The sequence below is a fragment of the Phocoena phocoena genome, chromosome 15, assembly GCF_963924675.1.
Source record: "Phocoena phocoena chromosome 15, mPhoPho1.1, whole genome shotgun sequence".
Lineage (NCBI taxonomy): Eukaryota > Metazoa > Chordata > Mammalia > Artiodactyla > Phocoenidae > Phocoena > Phocoena phocoena.
This window is the reverse complement of record NC_089233.1, coordinates 14,047,827-14,063,446: the sequence shown is the minus strand read 5'-3', so window position 1 is coordinate 14,063,446 and position 15,620 is coordinate 14,047,827. Positions and strand designations below refer to the sequence as shown.

Sequence of the window (15,620 nt, the reverse complement as noted above, 5' to 3'; positions counted from 1 at the left end):
GAACACACATATGGGTCCAGGAATTAGTCCAAAGCTCTAACTTCAAGACTTGGGCTCAAAAACCAGCTCCTGGCCAATCTTTCAGATGATGACAATAAAGACAACTGTCAGACAGACTCAGAGGAGAAATTCTGGAAATTAATTGCCCTTAGGAATCTCATCAGGACATGAGGTAACCAGTTAATTCGGGGACAAAGAGTAATTCCTGTAGGTACTTACTGTAGGCCATTGGCGACTTGGGAGGTGCATGTGCCATGGCTCAGTCTTTGAGAAGCTCCTAGCAAAATGGGGAGATGCAGGTCCATCTTCTATCCAGATGCCAACTTAGGGTGGCTCATTAGTTGGCCATGGGCGGTCAGTCCCAGCTTGTGGAAGGCAGCTTGGCTTCCGCCATCGTGTGTCAGGCCAGTCGTGACCTGGAGAGGAGCATTCTGGTGAGACGGCTTCTGGATGGAGGAGCCCACTCCCTTTTTGGCTGAGGGGCCAGCCCCTGGCTTCGCGTTTCTCTGGCACATCACGAATGCCACAGTGAAGGGCACCAGAGGCCAGCTGAACGGCAGGAACAATTGTTCCTTATGGGAAGCTGCCACCCCCAGTGCCATGCTCCTGTTGAGCTATGAGCAAGTTCCAAGTAATTAAGGGGATTGGGTTCTGAAGCCACCGTGACCATCGTCTGGCACATCCTTGCTGAGAGCTCCTGGCAGGTCCTATCACCTGCCGTCTTGGCAGCCAGACCAGCACTGCGGGCTGCTCCTGCCCTGGTGTCCACTCTGCCTGGAGGGAACTGACAAGGGAGGGCACTCGGTGTATTTGGAAGTTCGTGTATATAGGGAGCTAATTACTCTCTTTAGAAATCTGCATTTGCCACCAATCACAGCTTTCGCGGTGCTGGGACTGTCATGGCAACTAAAAGCATATCTGAAAATAAAATGTCACTTTTCTTTTGCATTTCTAGGATAATGACACAGGAAGCTTGTTTTTCCTTTTTAACTTAACATGATAACTAGAGACTCAGAGTATAGGTGTGTGCGCAGCACGTGTGGGTAAGCAGGCGCTGTAGTATGTGTGAACATGTGAGTTGTGTGTGTGTAAGGGTGTGTATGGGTGCTCATGTTGACGGGGGTGGCGTGTGCAGCTGTGTGGCTGTGGGGTGAGTCCTTCTTGTGTGTGTGTCCGAGGTTAGGGGCTGAATTTGGGGTTGAGATCACACACAGGCTGTGAGTGTTCGAAGGCTGGTCTGGAGAGTGTGTGTGACAGTGCTGGTGTGTGTGTGAGTGTGTTTGCGCCTGAAGACAAGTAGCGCTGGGGGAGGTGAGTCTGCAGACAAGTGCTAGTGCGTGAATGTGTTACACTCCCGTTTGGTGAGACAAGGCTTCTGGCTTTGGGAAGCTTTCTCTCTATAGGGTATCCCTGTGGTTCCAATCTTTGGGAGGTTCCAGCCCAATCACAGGAGATAGAAGCCCTCTTTTCGGGGAGGACCCAACGCTGTGCCTCAAACCTCATAGAATCAGGAGCACCCAGACACCATCTGGCCCAGCCCTGACCTAGATGATGGGGATTTCTGCTCAAGGTGGAAGGTATAAAACACACAGACAGTTTGTGTGTCTCTCATTCATTCATTCTACTAACTGACACACGTTAGGCATAGGGCTGAGCCTGTCCCATTTGACCTGGGGTGGGGCTGACACTCAATGCCTACCACATGTACAGATTTACAACCATGATCACATTTGCACACACCTCTCCAAGGCTTCATGCTTCCTAAGACCATTTTCTGAGCCTCATCTCCTATGGGCTGGCTTCTCCAGGAGGACACTTCCCAGGCATGGAAATGTACCTCTGGTCAGAATCAGGAGGCTGCAAGGGAGCCTTTTTCCAGGATGCGAGGTGCAGGGGCCGAGCTGTGAGGGATGGAAGATGGGGGTGGACGTTGCTGGGAGAGGCCACTGCCCACTGCCATGTGCAGACCATCCCACGGGACAGCTTTCTCAGGCAAGGACTCGATCCACAGTGTCCAGGGCTCGTTCAGTCCATCACCAGGATTCTTCCAGTTAACCTCTCTGTACTTCACATCTCTGGAGATTCTTTGTTTTATTATTATTATTTTTTAACTTCAATGTGAAACCAAAGAGAAACCAATATCAAGTAAATGTTAGTTCAATGAGTGTTTTATCGATCACTGCTTATTCTCAGGTCATCCCTGCCTGGGCCCAGGTGACACAAATGCATCTGAATGATTCCCTGCCTGGAGCTTTTCTCAGTGCAGTGTTGGGAGGAGAGAGAGATAGAGGCCATGGATGACAGCAGATGTAGGCACAGATGAGGGGTGCCGTAAGCCAGCCAGGTGCCTTAACCTAAGCAGAGTTGTAAAGGACAGTAGAGGTTGACCCGATGTCAGGGGTGGGGAGAGAGAGGAAGTCACCACTCGGTGACATCAAGCCCACCCAGAGGCTCCATACACCTGGGAAGCAAGTCTGGACTGGAGTTGGTAAAGGGCCATGTAGTCTGGGATGCTCTTTGCTTTGTCTAAGGAGGTTAGGATGACGTTGCCCTGGGATGGCAAGCGGCATCACAAGTTTAAGAGCTTTGGCAAGAGTCCTCTCCACTAGATGGCTGTGCTAACTTCTCTGCCCCCCCCTCCCCCCCGCCGCCACATACACTTTGTTTCTGTGGCTCTGTTGGTGTCAACGGCAAGGAAACAAATTCTGCTGGCAAGGCGCTGGGCTTTCTTGCAGGTTGCAATCACACTGGCTGTTCTAGCTCCCTCCGCATAGCTTACACCACAGCAAAGCCCGCAGGAGCGGGAGTGGAAAAGAACCTGTAAATATGTTGGTCGGTTCCAAAGGCACATTATTGGCTTGTTGTGTAATACCCCCTGGTGACATCGAGGCCTTATTAATAACTACACATCTGTCACAACCGCAATTATATTTCTTGTGCCAGGATTGTGTTTCTACGATTGTCCTGTTTAAATGTGGAAGGGAGGGTGTGAGTTATTGAGGCAACTGACTTTGAGTAGATTACCACCAGCACTGTACAGGCAGTAAGTTTCTGTCAACTCCTTGCAGAATCTCAGTGTCTCTGCTGACGTTCCCTTGCTGTACTCACAAATCTCTCTGAGAACATCGCCCTGGACCCCCGATGCGGCTGCCTGAGCAACCTGGAGAGGGGAAGCCTGAGAATGAGGAAAAGGGGGGCAGAGGAGCCCCCGGAGGGGGAGAGGAGCCGCTGAGGACCCGGGCCCCCGACTTCCCCACTTGGCAAGTCTTCTCCCCCAAACCCCCGGAGAAACGAGCTTTCTTGAATGTTTGCTCAGGACTTGATTGTGTTCAGCCCGCAGGTAGGGGGTGGCGTGGGGGCTGGAAGCCTTTGTGCCGAGTGTCTGGGGACAGGACACCCGGGAGGGGTCCCAAGGGGATGCGCGTCCCAGCTGGGCCAGAGATTTGACGATCCATCTTGAGCCTGACAGCTATCCATTGATTTTATCTGAGATGCGTGCAGCGGCAAGGGGATGGGTTTGAAAGCTGACTCTATTAGGGACTGATTAGGTTGGAGGGGGTTGTTAGAAAAAAAAAAGCAACGTGCCATTTATAGTGTGTGTACTCTGTGGTGGCATAGAAGCAGGAGCTCTGCATAGATAATTTCAATTAATCCTTACAATAACCCCATACGGGTGTTATTAACCCCATGTTTTACAGGAGAACAGTAAGACAACCAGTGAACAACGTCACATAGGCCAGATCAAACAGGCAAAGGTCAGCCCGGGACTCCTACCCATGTCTCTGAATCCAAAAACTTGTTCCTAACCGTTGGACTCCCCTGCCTCTCCCCCGATTATGGGTGAGAAGGTCAGCTCAGGGGGAGGGGTTGTATGTGTTCTAAGTCACAGGCTTCTGCGGGTTTGATCCTACTCTCTTCCTTTTCCTTGGAGACATTCATGGCTGTAAAAACTCAAGAGGAATTTCAACTCTGGGTGGTTTTGTATAGAAAGAAATTTTGATCTGTGTGAAGCTGACATTGGTCTGGGTGAGTCCTTTAAACGGGTATGCTCTGCAGTGATCTCCCCAAGGCTGTTCGGAATGGAATCCCCAGCCCCCTCTGTCACCAGCTCCTAGTGGGGGCCACGAGTGTTTATGGTGGGGACCGTGAGTTCAGGGTTAGGCTTCTGGGGGAATAAAGGAAGGGGACATGTTCCTGCTCTGCAGCAATTTCTCTCCAGAGCTGGAGGCTGGACAGCAGGGACCAGCACAGGATGCTGTAAGACTCTATCCAGAACCTTCTCCAGTACAACTCATTGTTTGGGAAATCAAGGTGGGAGCTGATAGGATCTTTGGCCAAGGGTGTGCTGACCTGCAGGGTGAGCCATTCTCATCGACTCTGAGGGAAGGTCTGGAAGAGGGCAACGTGAAGCTGAAATGACATATACTGAAGACAGGCTCAGAGGGAGGTTCTGCTCAGGAAAGTTGGTCAGGGGTCAGAGGACGACCTGGCCTGGGCCTCCCCAGCCTGGAGAGGAGCCCCAGCAGGAGGCATGATCCAGTCCAAGGATGAAATCCCTGTTTGGTTTATTCTCAGTCTGGAATAAGTGATAGCGTCCTGCGCACTTGCCCTGGGAGGGAAGGAGGGAAGGACTGGGGCAGAGAAATGGTTCTGCGTGTCCTATGGGGTCTGTGGCAAATGACATATGTGGCTGATGCTACAGAGGATAAGGAGAGTTTCCCACCTTAGTGGATGAGAAGATATCATGCAGCAAACAGAAAAAGAAGTCCAGTGCAGTCAGAAACCTTTTTTTTTTTTTTTTCCCAGCCCGCGACCCCCGAGAAACCTTTTTTTACTCAACATATTCCCACATTAAAAAGTATTTCCCTATTTGTTCCTGTGACTTTGGGATTTAGAGTTTCGGGGCCAGAACTGTGATGAGCACGAGTTAGGCAGTTTAGTTTCCCTCATTTCTGGGGGCAGCAGTAGCCCAAGAGGAATGAATCTGCTTCTCCCAAGCCATCAGCTTCTCCGTGGGGGAGAGCATGAACTCCTCTTGGACCCAAGGGCTGAGGGTCTCTAGGCTCCTGGCTTGTTCTCATCACACATTCACAGTCATACCCACACACCAACAGACATAACACTTTTGCTTACTCCTTCCTTGGGGGCAGATACACACATTTCTCAATGATTTCTTGGTGCAGTGCACAGAGAGAGACAGCTAAAAGGAGGAGGGGTGAGGTGGGGCCAAGGAATGAACTTCCACGGTCACAGTCTCTGCACCGGGGCTTGGATGTGGAGGGGAAAGGGAAAAGAGCCCACCTGGAACATGTTTTGTGTAACTTTCCATCAGCGAAGTCTTGCAGAGTAGAGAAGGTTGCATCCCTGTCCTCCGGTTCCTTGGCTGGGAACCTCCTTCAGATAAAACACGGATATTGAGTACTGGGACCAGTTTACAGAGCATCAGCGGCCTCAGTCCTTAAACACTGTGGGTCCAGGTGGTTGTGCCTGGGATGGGCAGGATGGGCAAAATTACTAAGTCAGGAGGGGTCTCCTCCATGTGTCCCACCTTCCTGCCCCAGATCATTTTCCCATCTCCTGGTACCAATTTGGTTCCTAGTAACAGAAGTCCAGTAGAAGACTCCTAAGTGAAAAGAGAAATATCTAACATCGTAACACAAGATCCCAGGCACTGGTGGAGGGTGGGAGAAGGCATGTCAGAAAATCCAAAGCCTCAGGGAAGTGAAAAACCCAAGAAAGCTGTTTCTTTCTGCCTGTCTATGTCTGTCTGGTTTCTCTGTCAATATACAATAAAAATTATCAAGTTGCTGCCAATTTGGCAGTCAGCCTCAACTGGGAATTAGTATGGTCCTAATTCCAAAATCCCCGGGGAACAGGCTCATAGCTGCCCACTCCTGATCAAATCAAGTGTCCAGGGGATGAGGGCAGAGAGTATGAACATGGTTGCTTCTGCTATAAATATGTGGGTGGAACCGGTGGAGAGACAATGAGAAGTGGGGCAGCTCCTCACCCCAGTTCCTTCAGATATTGGTTTTGTATTCCATTCTTGAAGTTGGTCAGCTACTCACAAGGTGCAGGTAAGGTGCTTGTTTTTCATACTCTTAAGTTGGAGCCTTTCAAAGAAGGTGGTCCCCAGGAGACGCAGAGGAGTGAACTATCACTGGTGGGACAAAAGCAGTGGGGTAGATGAAGCTGGCTGGGGGCACTGCAGTGGCCCGTGGAGAGAGACGTCATGCAGAGGCAGGGACGGGAGAGGTAGGACCCTCTAGCCTCCTCCCAGCCCATTCTCCTGCCTGTCAGTCTGGAAGATTACAGAATTCCCCAGAATGTCTACTCCTATGTCTTTGCCAAGGTGTGGCCAGGCTTTCTCTTGATGGATCTGGAGTTGGCCTGTAGCTGGGGACCTTCCTTCTCTTCTACTCTGAAGAGTCTTGCAAGGGCCCATAGCAGTGGAGCCCTGCTTCTCTCGGGCCCACCAAGGTGCTGACTCCTTGGGCTGGAGGCTTGAAAGGATGCTCTTCCCGTTTTGTCCAGACTCTGAGACCTGGAACTCTTTTGACCGGGTCTGGAGCTGACTCATGAATGGTCAGGAGGCCCAGGAGACCAACTGGAAGAGAGTCACCAAGGATAGAGAGATACCCAGGTAGCTTCAGAAAACCACAGCTAGTAAACAACCCCACTACCATGGTGCTGCTCCAACCCAGCCCAAAGGAAGCTTTTCTAATATGGGGAGAAATGGATGTGCACTATTGATACCCGAGCTAAAAATAGCCCATGTTCCAAACGAAGTGTTTTTTAGTATTTTGACATGAAAACGTGTAGACAAAGCAAGGATTTAGAATGCATGACTCATTAAATTGCTGGCTCTGAAAGCAATAGAAATTCAAAGGGAATTTTTCTCTCCCTATTACTCCCTCCCACCCCTGCTCTGAATAGCTTATAAAGAGAGTTTCTACATAAACAGGACCTATAAACTCCTCCATGATTTAAGGTCCTGAGCAGTGAGAGGCAGAACGAACTCAAGTTTTATTGCCTGGTTACTAAGTTGGCTTCCCTAGTTAGGTTGGAATCACCAACCAGAGTCCCGCCTGGTCTGCCCATCCTAATTTCTCCTCCTCATGTCCCTAACAGGTGTCCAGGGGATTCCATGGCCCCACCACGGCCACTGCTCCTCCCTCCCCACAATGCCCATCTCTGTTGGACCCCAGCAGCATTCATGTCACCAGCCCTAATGGGGATGTTTCATCACCGAGCATTAGCTCTGGGGGCTACATCCTCAGGGAGAGCACACACCATATGGTTCTGTAGAAGGATGCAGGAGTGGGCACCTCCATCAACTCACTGGGAGCCTCGGGTTCTTTCTGGGGTTGAATGCAAGGGTTGGGTCTCATCAGTGATGTTCATTTTTGTTTTGTTTTTTTTTTCCTCACAAAACCTTTCCAAAATATGTCTTCTGGGGAATCCCAGTATGTAAGGCAAAAAAAAAAAGAGAAGACCCATTCTGGTTGGAGCAAGGTTTGTGTGCGTTTGGGAGAACGGGGAGGTACTTCAGGGCCCCTGAGATGAACAGTGAGACCTTTCACTTGGAGAGACTATTGGTCGACCTTCATAGCATGGTTCCTAGAAAGCTGTGTAAAAATCTCACCTCTGACCTCTCCTTGCTGTCATCACCTGCTTTCCTTCCAATCATTCCCGTGCTCCTTGAATATCTTAGTGCTTGTTCCGTCTCACATCTGCCCAGAGTCCTGATGTCACGTGAGGAAGCTAAAACTTCCTTGTGGATGACAAGGCAACATTTCCACCTCATGTTCCTTCAGATTCAACTCACAGAACTCACACTGCAATACTCCCCTCTTTAACAACCTCCTTGATGGTGTTTACCACTGTTATTCCTATTTCAGGATAGAGAGCGTACTGAGAGAAAATCTTACATGGATATGGGACATGGGTAGGTGATACTCATAGCCTTCAACTCCAGCTGGTCTTCAGTGGGACGCAGAGGTCCTCCTAGGGACCAGGTCTCCTCCCCATTTTCCACCATGACTGCTTCGCCCACTGCCCACTCATCTAAGAATGATGCTAATTGCTCATTCCCAAATAAAACAAAGGCCCCAGGAGGAAACTTCTCAACTTCCTGAGCACCTGTCTGTCACCTTTTCTGCATCCAAGCTCATCTTTGCCCCTCCCTGCCCATCATAGTGGAGGAGGACGCCTTTCACCAGGTCAAGGACCACCTGCCACCTGTGCCCAGGCATCTGTTCCCTGCCACCCTCTCTTCAGGGACCTTATTCCATCAATTGTACCTCCTCGGTTATTCTTCAACCTCTTTCTTCTTCCCCTAAGCATAAACATTCGTTCTGATGTCACTTATCTTTAAAAAAAAAAGGCTGATATGAACTTTAAAAAAAATGTTCTTCAAACTTCTTGAAAAAATCGCCTACACTTGTTCTCTTTCTCCACCTTTCATTTACTTCTCAGCCTTCACTTGCTGTGATCTGGCCTCTGCCCCCATCAGTCCACTGATCGTGTTCTGGCTGGAACAAGGGATAGTGTTAGAGCAGAAGGACCAATGCCAAGGAGTGAGCAGTTCAAAATTTAGCTCATCGTCAAAATTTATCTGGTGAGTTTACAAAATCTATACGTTTGTGGGCTCTACCTACTAAACCAGGAGATTTTCAACTAGGACCTGGAAATCTGGTGACCCCAATTTCCTTCTCCCTGGGACCTTCACCGACAGGTCCCCAGAAGAATTGGGAGGGTCTCTGCTGAGACAATGTTACATCAGCGAGTGTACTTTGCCCTCTTTTGTTATGACGGCCAACTCTTTTCCCTTTCCCTTTCTCTATCAGTTCCAGCCGTCCAACTTGAATTTCAAATGATCTTGGCTAAGAAACTTTTAATCACTCTTTCATTCTCCTGGAGATTGACCCTATCTCTTGGAAATCTTCCTTTCAGGACCTATTTACTTCCTTTCTGATTCTTCAAATACAACATGTTCCAAGGTGATGATCCTCAGAATATCAATGTTAATAAATATTCTTCTAAAAGTGCTTCATGGTTGGTCAAATTCAGGAGATGCTCCATACTGTATCTACCTGTTAGAGAATATCAATGCATATTAATATCTTAGCGATGTCATACAGCAAAGAAAATGGTTTATCTTGGCTTAGCTCAGCTTTTCCAAACACACTTTGAGCCTGGAACACTGGGTATGAGTAAATATGTGTGTATGTGTGTGTGTAAAAGCCAAGAAATCACCTGCTAAGTGTTTATTTCCTCTCCCTAGGACACGCCTAGTTCTATGCAAATGATACATAACGGATATACCCTGGGCCCAGGGAATGCTAGCACCCATATTCAACCAAACACCATTAATTGGTGTGCCAGGATTTGTGCTGGGTGTTGGGAATTCGGAGACAAATAATCCCTTTCCTCTTACAGTTTATAGGCTCATGGAAAAGATGGATTAATACTCACCATAGAGTTTATGTGTTAGGGTAAATTCAGGCACAGGGTGTGCCTTGGAACACGTCACACACGCACACACACACACACACCAGGCAGTTGTACGGCTCCAGGCACACCATTCAATTATGAAACAAGAATACAATGTGAATGTCACCCCCCGAAGTTGTGCAGTATGCCTAGAATAAATAAACCTATATCCCCCTAAATATTCATAGTTGGTTCTCACTGATGTGGTCACATTACCCTGCAAGATTGTTTTCACTCAACAATTTATTACCGACATCCTTTTCTGTTGTACTCTGATCGATTTCACCAGTCCCCGCTCGATGGCTGTTTAGGCTGCTCTGTTTTGGGTCTCACAAGCAGTGCTGCGATGAGCATCTCTATCTATTTATCCCTTTGAACTTGTGCAAGTATATCTAAATATAAACTTTCTAGAAGTGAAATTTCTGGGTCAGAAAGTATACACTTTTTTTTTTTTCCTTTTGCTAGATTTGCCAAATTGCTCTCCAGAATTAGGAACCAATTTACCTAAGGGAAGGGCTTCTGAGGACAGGGGACACTGGAGTGGAGGGGAAGGAGGCAAGAGAGGAGAAGGCCTTGAAGGTGATAATTAATGGAGCGGTGTCTCTTAGGAAGCCAGGGGGCATGGGATCAAGAACACAGTCTTCATGAAGAAAAAATCTACACACACAGCCAAAGTGTAAATTCTGGACTCCATAGAAAATGTTACAAATGATCCTAGCTGAGAAATTCTGATCACTCTTGCACCCTCCTGGAGATTCTCTAACTCAAGTCTCTTCAAAATCCTCCTTTCAGCCAGGATCCATTATTTCCTGCATGATTTTTCTAAGAAAACATACCACATTTTTAAAAAATGTAATTTCTATTTTATATTGGAGTATAGTTGATTTACAATGTTGTGTTACTTTCAGGTATACAGCTAAGTGATTCAGTTATACATATACATACATCCGTTCTTTTTCAGATTCTTTTCCCATAATATTATGGGAAATATTATGGGTTAATACAGAATATTGAGTAGAGTTCCCTGTGTTGTACAGTAGGTCCTTGCTGATTATCTATTTTATATACAGTAGTATATGTTAATCCCAAACTCCTAATTTATCCCTCCTCCCTCACGTTTCCCCGTTAGTAACCATAAGTTTGTTTTCAAAGCCTGTGAGTCTGTTTCTGTTTTGTAAATAAGTTCATTTGTATCCTTTTTTTAAACAAGATTCTACATATAAGTGATAGCATATGTTATTTGTCTTTGTCTGGTTTACTTCACCTAGTATGATCGTATCTAGGTCCATCCATGTTGCTGCAAATGGCATTATTTTATTATTTTATGTGAAACATGCCACAAATTGATGGTTAATATTGTTATTAATAAGTATTCCTCTAAAAGTGCTCCATGGTCAGTAACCCAGTTGGCCCCTAGGAACCTGATTTCTTTGGAAGAGCTTTGGGTATCAGGATGCTATATGGCTATCTTCCTGGCATTTGCATGGGGGATGCAGCAACGGACCAGAGCATGTCCAGCATCATAGGATAAACAGGGTACATGTTCATGCGATGTACTTTTCACCTCATGGCTGGTAATCTAGGACAGCTTAATATTAAAACAAAGCTTGGTATGTTCTGGTGCAAGATACTAGTTTTTAAGACAAAAATCCTGGGCTTCAAAACTGGGTCCTTGCTTGCAGTGGGATGTTTTGGGCTATGACCCCGTCATTCTCTATCATCAGAAGCCCTTTTATGGAAAAATTGAGAAGCCCTGGGCCAGACCAAATTCATGTAGCACACTCCCTGTGTTTGTATCAAATTTTAATTTGAGCATTTTGCTCCTATCTGGAAAGTGGGGCAGGGGGAGGGGGAGACAGTGAAATCCATGCCCTGACAGACGTGCTGTCAGCAGAAGACTGTAGAAAACAGCACTTTCCCTCAGGGTTCAGTCAGTCCTCCCCGTCGTAGAGCTCAAAGGGGACTGGAGGGACACAGAGGCCCCGCAGGCCTGTCCCACCAGATGTCCCTTCCCCAGTCTCTCCCACCGGAGCCACATCCAGCTCTCTACCCATGGTCCACATGTGGCCATTGCAGGAACCTTTTCCCCCGGACCTCTGGGTTCTTCTTAGTCCAGCTACTACTGCTTTGCAATAAACCACCCCAAACTCAATGCCATAAACCAACAAACATCTTATGCTCTTGGGATCTCTGGGTCAGGAGTTCAGTGGGGATGGCTTATCTCTGCTCTGTGATGTCCGGTGCCTCTATTAGAAAGACTCCATGGCCAGGGGCTGGAATCGTTTGGTGACTCATATGTTTGGTGCCTGAGCTGGGCTGGCTGAAGGAGCAGCTCAGCTGGGAGTATCTACATATGACTTCTCCACATGGCTTGTCCTTCTCCCAGCATGGCCTCTGGCTGCTACGACAAGCATCTAGGGATGAGCCTTCCAAGAGCATCAGCTGGGGCCTGGTTGGCCTTTTATGACTTGGCCTTGTAAGCATCCCTTCTGGCATATTCTGGCAGTCAAAGCCGTCCAGATCCTCCTAGATTCAGGGGGTAGAGGCATAGAGAGCACATATCAGTGGCGAGGAGATTCAATTTGGGGACCACATTGTAAAATGCCCACAGTTTTCCTTCATGGATCCTGGATCGTTATGCTACTTGTTCCCAGTGATGTACCTCTTTCAGCGTCTTCTGGATTCCTGCCGGTGGCATGGAAGAATAAGAATCTGTGTGGCGGGGAGTCAAGATACCCACAATCCTGTGGATAACTCAGAACATTATTACGTTAGAAGAGCATTTGTCTGTCTTTAAATTATCCTATCCTGGTGTGTGCCAGACTCCAGAAGGAGAAAGGACAGGGCAGAAAGAGCCACGTTGGCAAATAGAGGAAGTTTCGCCACATGGGCAGAGACATTAACCAGGACAGGATTTCAGGGAAATCGATAAAATATGTTCCAGGAGAGAGAGTGGCCAGCCCATGTCATGATACAAGTGGTCCATTCCACAACTCTAAGGGTCACTCAGAGTGTCATTAATCGGGCCCAGGTCACACAGATCTTTGATGGGACTTACTTAAAGAAAAGGAGTAGCTGGTACCACTGTGCTGCTGTTGGCCGAATATCTGTCTCATTCCCTTAGCAGGGTCATCTCCTCATATTATATTTGGGGGAAACAGGTGGGCCTTCAGTATGTATGTGAGTCAATCCACCTGTAGCTGATTCTGGTTACCTGCCCCATCTAAGGGCTTAGCACCATCTCAGCCCCATTGCTGCTTCCCTTCCAGTACACACCTGGGACTCTGGGGCCTCCGTGTTTTCTCAGTAAGCAGGAGCTACCAAGTCATCAGCCCCTGGAGGGGTGGTGCTGGAGCAAGGGCGCGATTTCCTTTGCCTTCTCTCAATTCCCCACCCGGCCATCATCACACAGCAGATGGATATAAATCACAGATTTCACTGAAGGCTTGGGAATAACCAGAGTAGGGAAAATTTACCATCTACAAAGGAATCTTCATAGAGTCAGAAAAAATAATTTCAATGTAGGGAAAAATTACCATCTACGAAGAAATCTTCTTAGAGTCGGAAAAAATAAAAGTATTTTTAGAGGGGCTTTTCGTGCGTGCATCCTTTTGGCAGTCTGGTGAAGGCTGTGAATTATGTTTTTATTTATTTTTATTTTTAAATTTTATTTATTTATTTGCGGTACGCGGATCTCTCACTGCTGTGGCCTCTCCCGTTGCAGAGCACAGGCTCCGGACGCGCAGGCTCAGCGGCCATGGCTCACGGGCCCAGCCGCTCCGCGGCATGTGGGATGCTCCTGGACCGGGGCACGAACCCGTGTCCCCTGCATCGGCAGGCGGACTCTCAACCACTGCGCCACCAGGGAAGCCCCACAATGTTATTCTTATTACCTACTGCCAGGGTGGATTGATTTCTATGGCTTGTCCCTGCGGGGGAGGAAGTCAGAGGGAGCTGTGTCCTGTAGTTGGGGAACAGGTTTCCTACAAAGAGATGGCGACTTGCCCAGTAAAAGCCTGAAGAAAGGAGCCAGGAAACAGGACTAAGAAATGCACCAGACAGGGATCCTGGGGGACTCTCACCCTTGGCGGCCTGAGGATAGAATCAAAGGGCCCATGAATTTGGATGAGAAAGAATGTACCTTTACTTCCATCAATCTCTAAATGGAATCTAGCATTTCCTTCAATTACGAATGCAGACCACATGGTGCAATGGAATTAGCAGGACTGTGATTTTGCCGCTGTTTTCCTACCACGTTACAGTTGTCAGAATTACCTCCCCATGTTGTTTACACTTACGACTACAGTATTTCAAAATTATGATTGCTATTACACCCGCTGTCAGATCTTATTATTTAATGCACCAACAAGGAAGCGCAAGTATTATTACATCACACATTTGTTTTATCTAATAATTGTGACACTGTACTTAAAAATAATTGATTTCCTTTACTGTTCCCTTGATTATTCTATTTCATGCTTTTAAAAACATAATTCAGGGCTTCCCTGGTGGCGCAGTGGTTGGGAGTCCGCCTGCCGATGCAGGGGACACAGGTTCGTGCCCCGGTCCGGGAAGATCCCACATGCCGCGGAGCGGCTGGGCCCGTGAGCCATGGCCACTGGGCCTGCGCGTCCGGAGCCTGTGCTCCACAACGGGAGAGGCCACAGCAGTGAGAGGCCCGCATACCACAAAAAAAAAAAGAATAACATTGTGGCAAATATTACACGGGTGCATGTTAATATGAAGGCTGAGGCTAAGTCAAGAGCCTTCTTACCCCAGGGCAGGATGACAGGTGTTTGATTTCTTGGGGAGGCAATGGGCTTCCAAGCCAGACTTCATGGGCAGAGAAATCTTGCAAGATTAAAGTTCATTGGGAAGACTCAGACCTTTGGATTCTTCTCCTAGTGTAAAGAAGGTATCTCTGACCACCTTTCAGGCTTAACGGTGAGGCTGGAGCCGGGAAGAAGGAGCAGATGACACAGGAGAAGTAAAGGAAACTTCTTTATTTTCTGGTTAGAGTTTGGAGGGAGGAGGAGAAATGAGAAACAGGCAGGAGAGCTAAGGGATGCGCTGCTTCCATCTTCCTCTCGGCGCCCAGGGGCTGCATGAGGTCAGCACTAAGGACAGAGTCTCTGGTCTCAGCCCTCCATGGGGACCTTGGGAGCCCACCACATAGGGCACCTGCCCCAAGACGTCACCTCTGGTCTGGTTCAGTGTGTGGAGAGTGGAACAGGGTAGCTGTGGGGCAGAGACACTGAATGAAGAGGCGGCTGGTCTGCCACAGAGGCAATGCCAAGGTGTCCCCAGAACAGAGGATGGGTGTAGATTCCTGGGCCAGTCTTGGATGGAGGGTAAAGCAGAGACCCAGGGATGTCAGACACATAGAGCTGAGAGGAGGCCAAACAGGAAGGGCAGATACCAGGACTCCTGGGAGCATTGCACCAACTACAAGAAGGACCCCCAATCCGCCAGTTCTAAACTTCAGGTTTGGAGGCCAGCAGGATACCTCTGACTGTGTGACAAGACACATCACCTATGGGAGACAATATGAAAGACTAAACATTTTTTTAAAAATAAATTTTATTTGGGGGGAACACTTTTAGATTTACAGAAAAATTGAGACGATAATTGAGTTCCCATATACCTAACACTCAGGTTCCTCCCATTCACATTTCACACAGTACGGTATGTGTGTTGCAGTTAATGAATCAATATTGTTACAGTATTATTAACTAAGGTCCATACTTTGTTCACATTTCCTTAGGTTTTATCTCATGTCCTTTTTCTGTTCCGGGATCTCATCCAGGATATGACATTACATTTAGTCGTCATGTCTCTTCAGGCTCCTCTTGGCTGTGACAGTTTCTCAGACTTTTCTTGTTTTTGACGACTTTGATAGTTTTGAGGGGTATTGGTCAGGTGTTTAGTAGAATGTTCTTCAGTTGGGACAATAAAAAGATCAATGGTTGCTAGGAGTTTGTGGGGAGAGGGGAGATGAATACCCAAGAGTACAGAAGTTTTTATGAGCAACGAAAATACTTTGTATGACGTTATAATGATGGATATATGTCATTATACTTTTGTCCAAATCCATAGAACGTGCAATACTATTCACTTCATTAAAG

General features: G+C 47.7%; 1 protein-coding gene across 2 annotated transcripts in view; it reads left to right on the top strand.

Moving 5' to 3' along the window:
- Nucleotides 1–15,620, top strand: part of CALN1 (calneuron 1) — a 458,323-nt gene that overhangs the window by 27,628 nt on the left and 415,075 nt on the right. Inside the window, exon 2 of one of the 2 annotated variants that reach the window (XM_065893121.1) lies at nt 3,069–3,260. In XM_065893121.1, the coding sequence (XP_065749193.1) occupies nt 3,142–3,260 (119 nt within the window). In that variant the 5' untranslated portion in view covers nt 3,069–3,141. Of the gene's footprint in view, nt 1–3,068; nt 3,265–15,620 lie in introns of those variants that run through there. The other variant, XM_065893120.1, reaches the window with a different exon arrangement.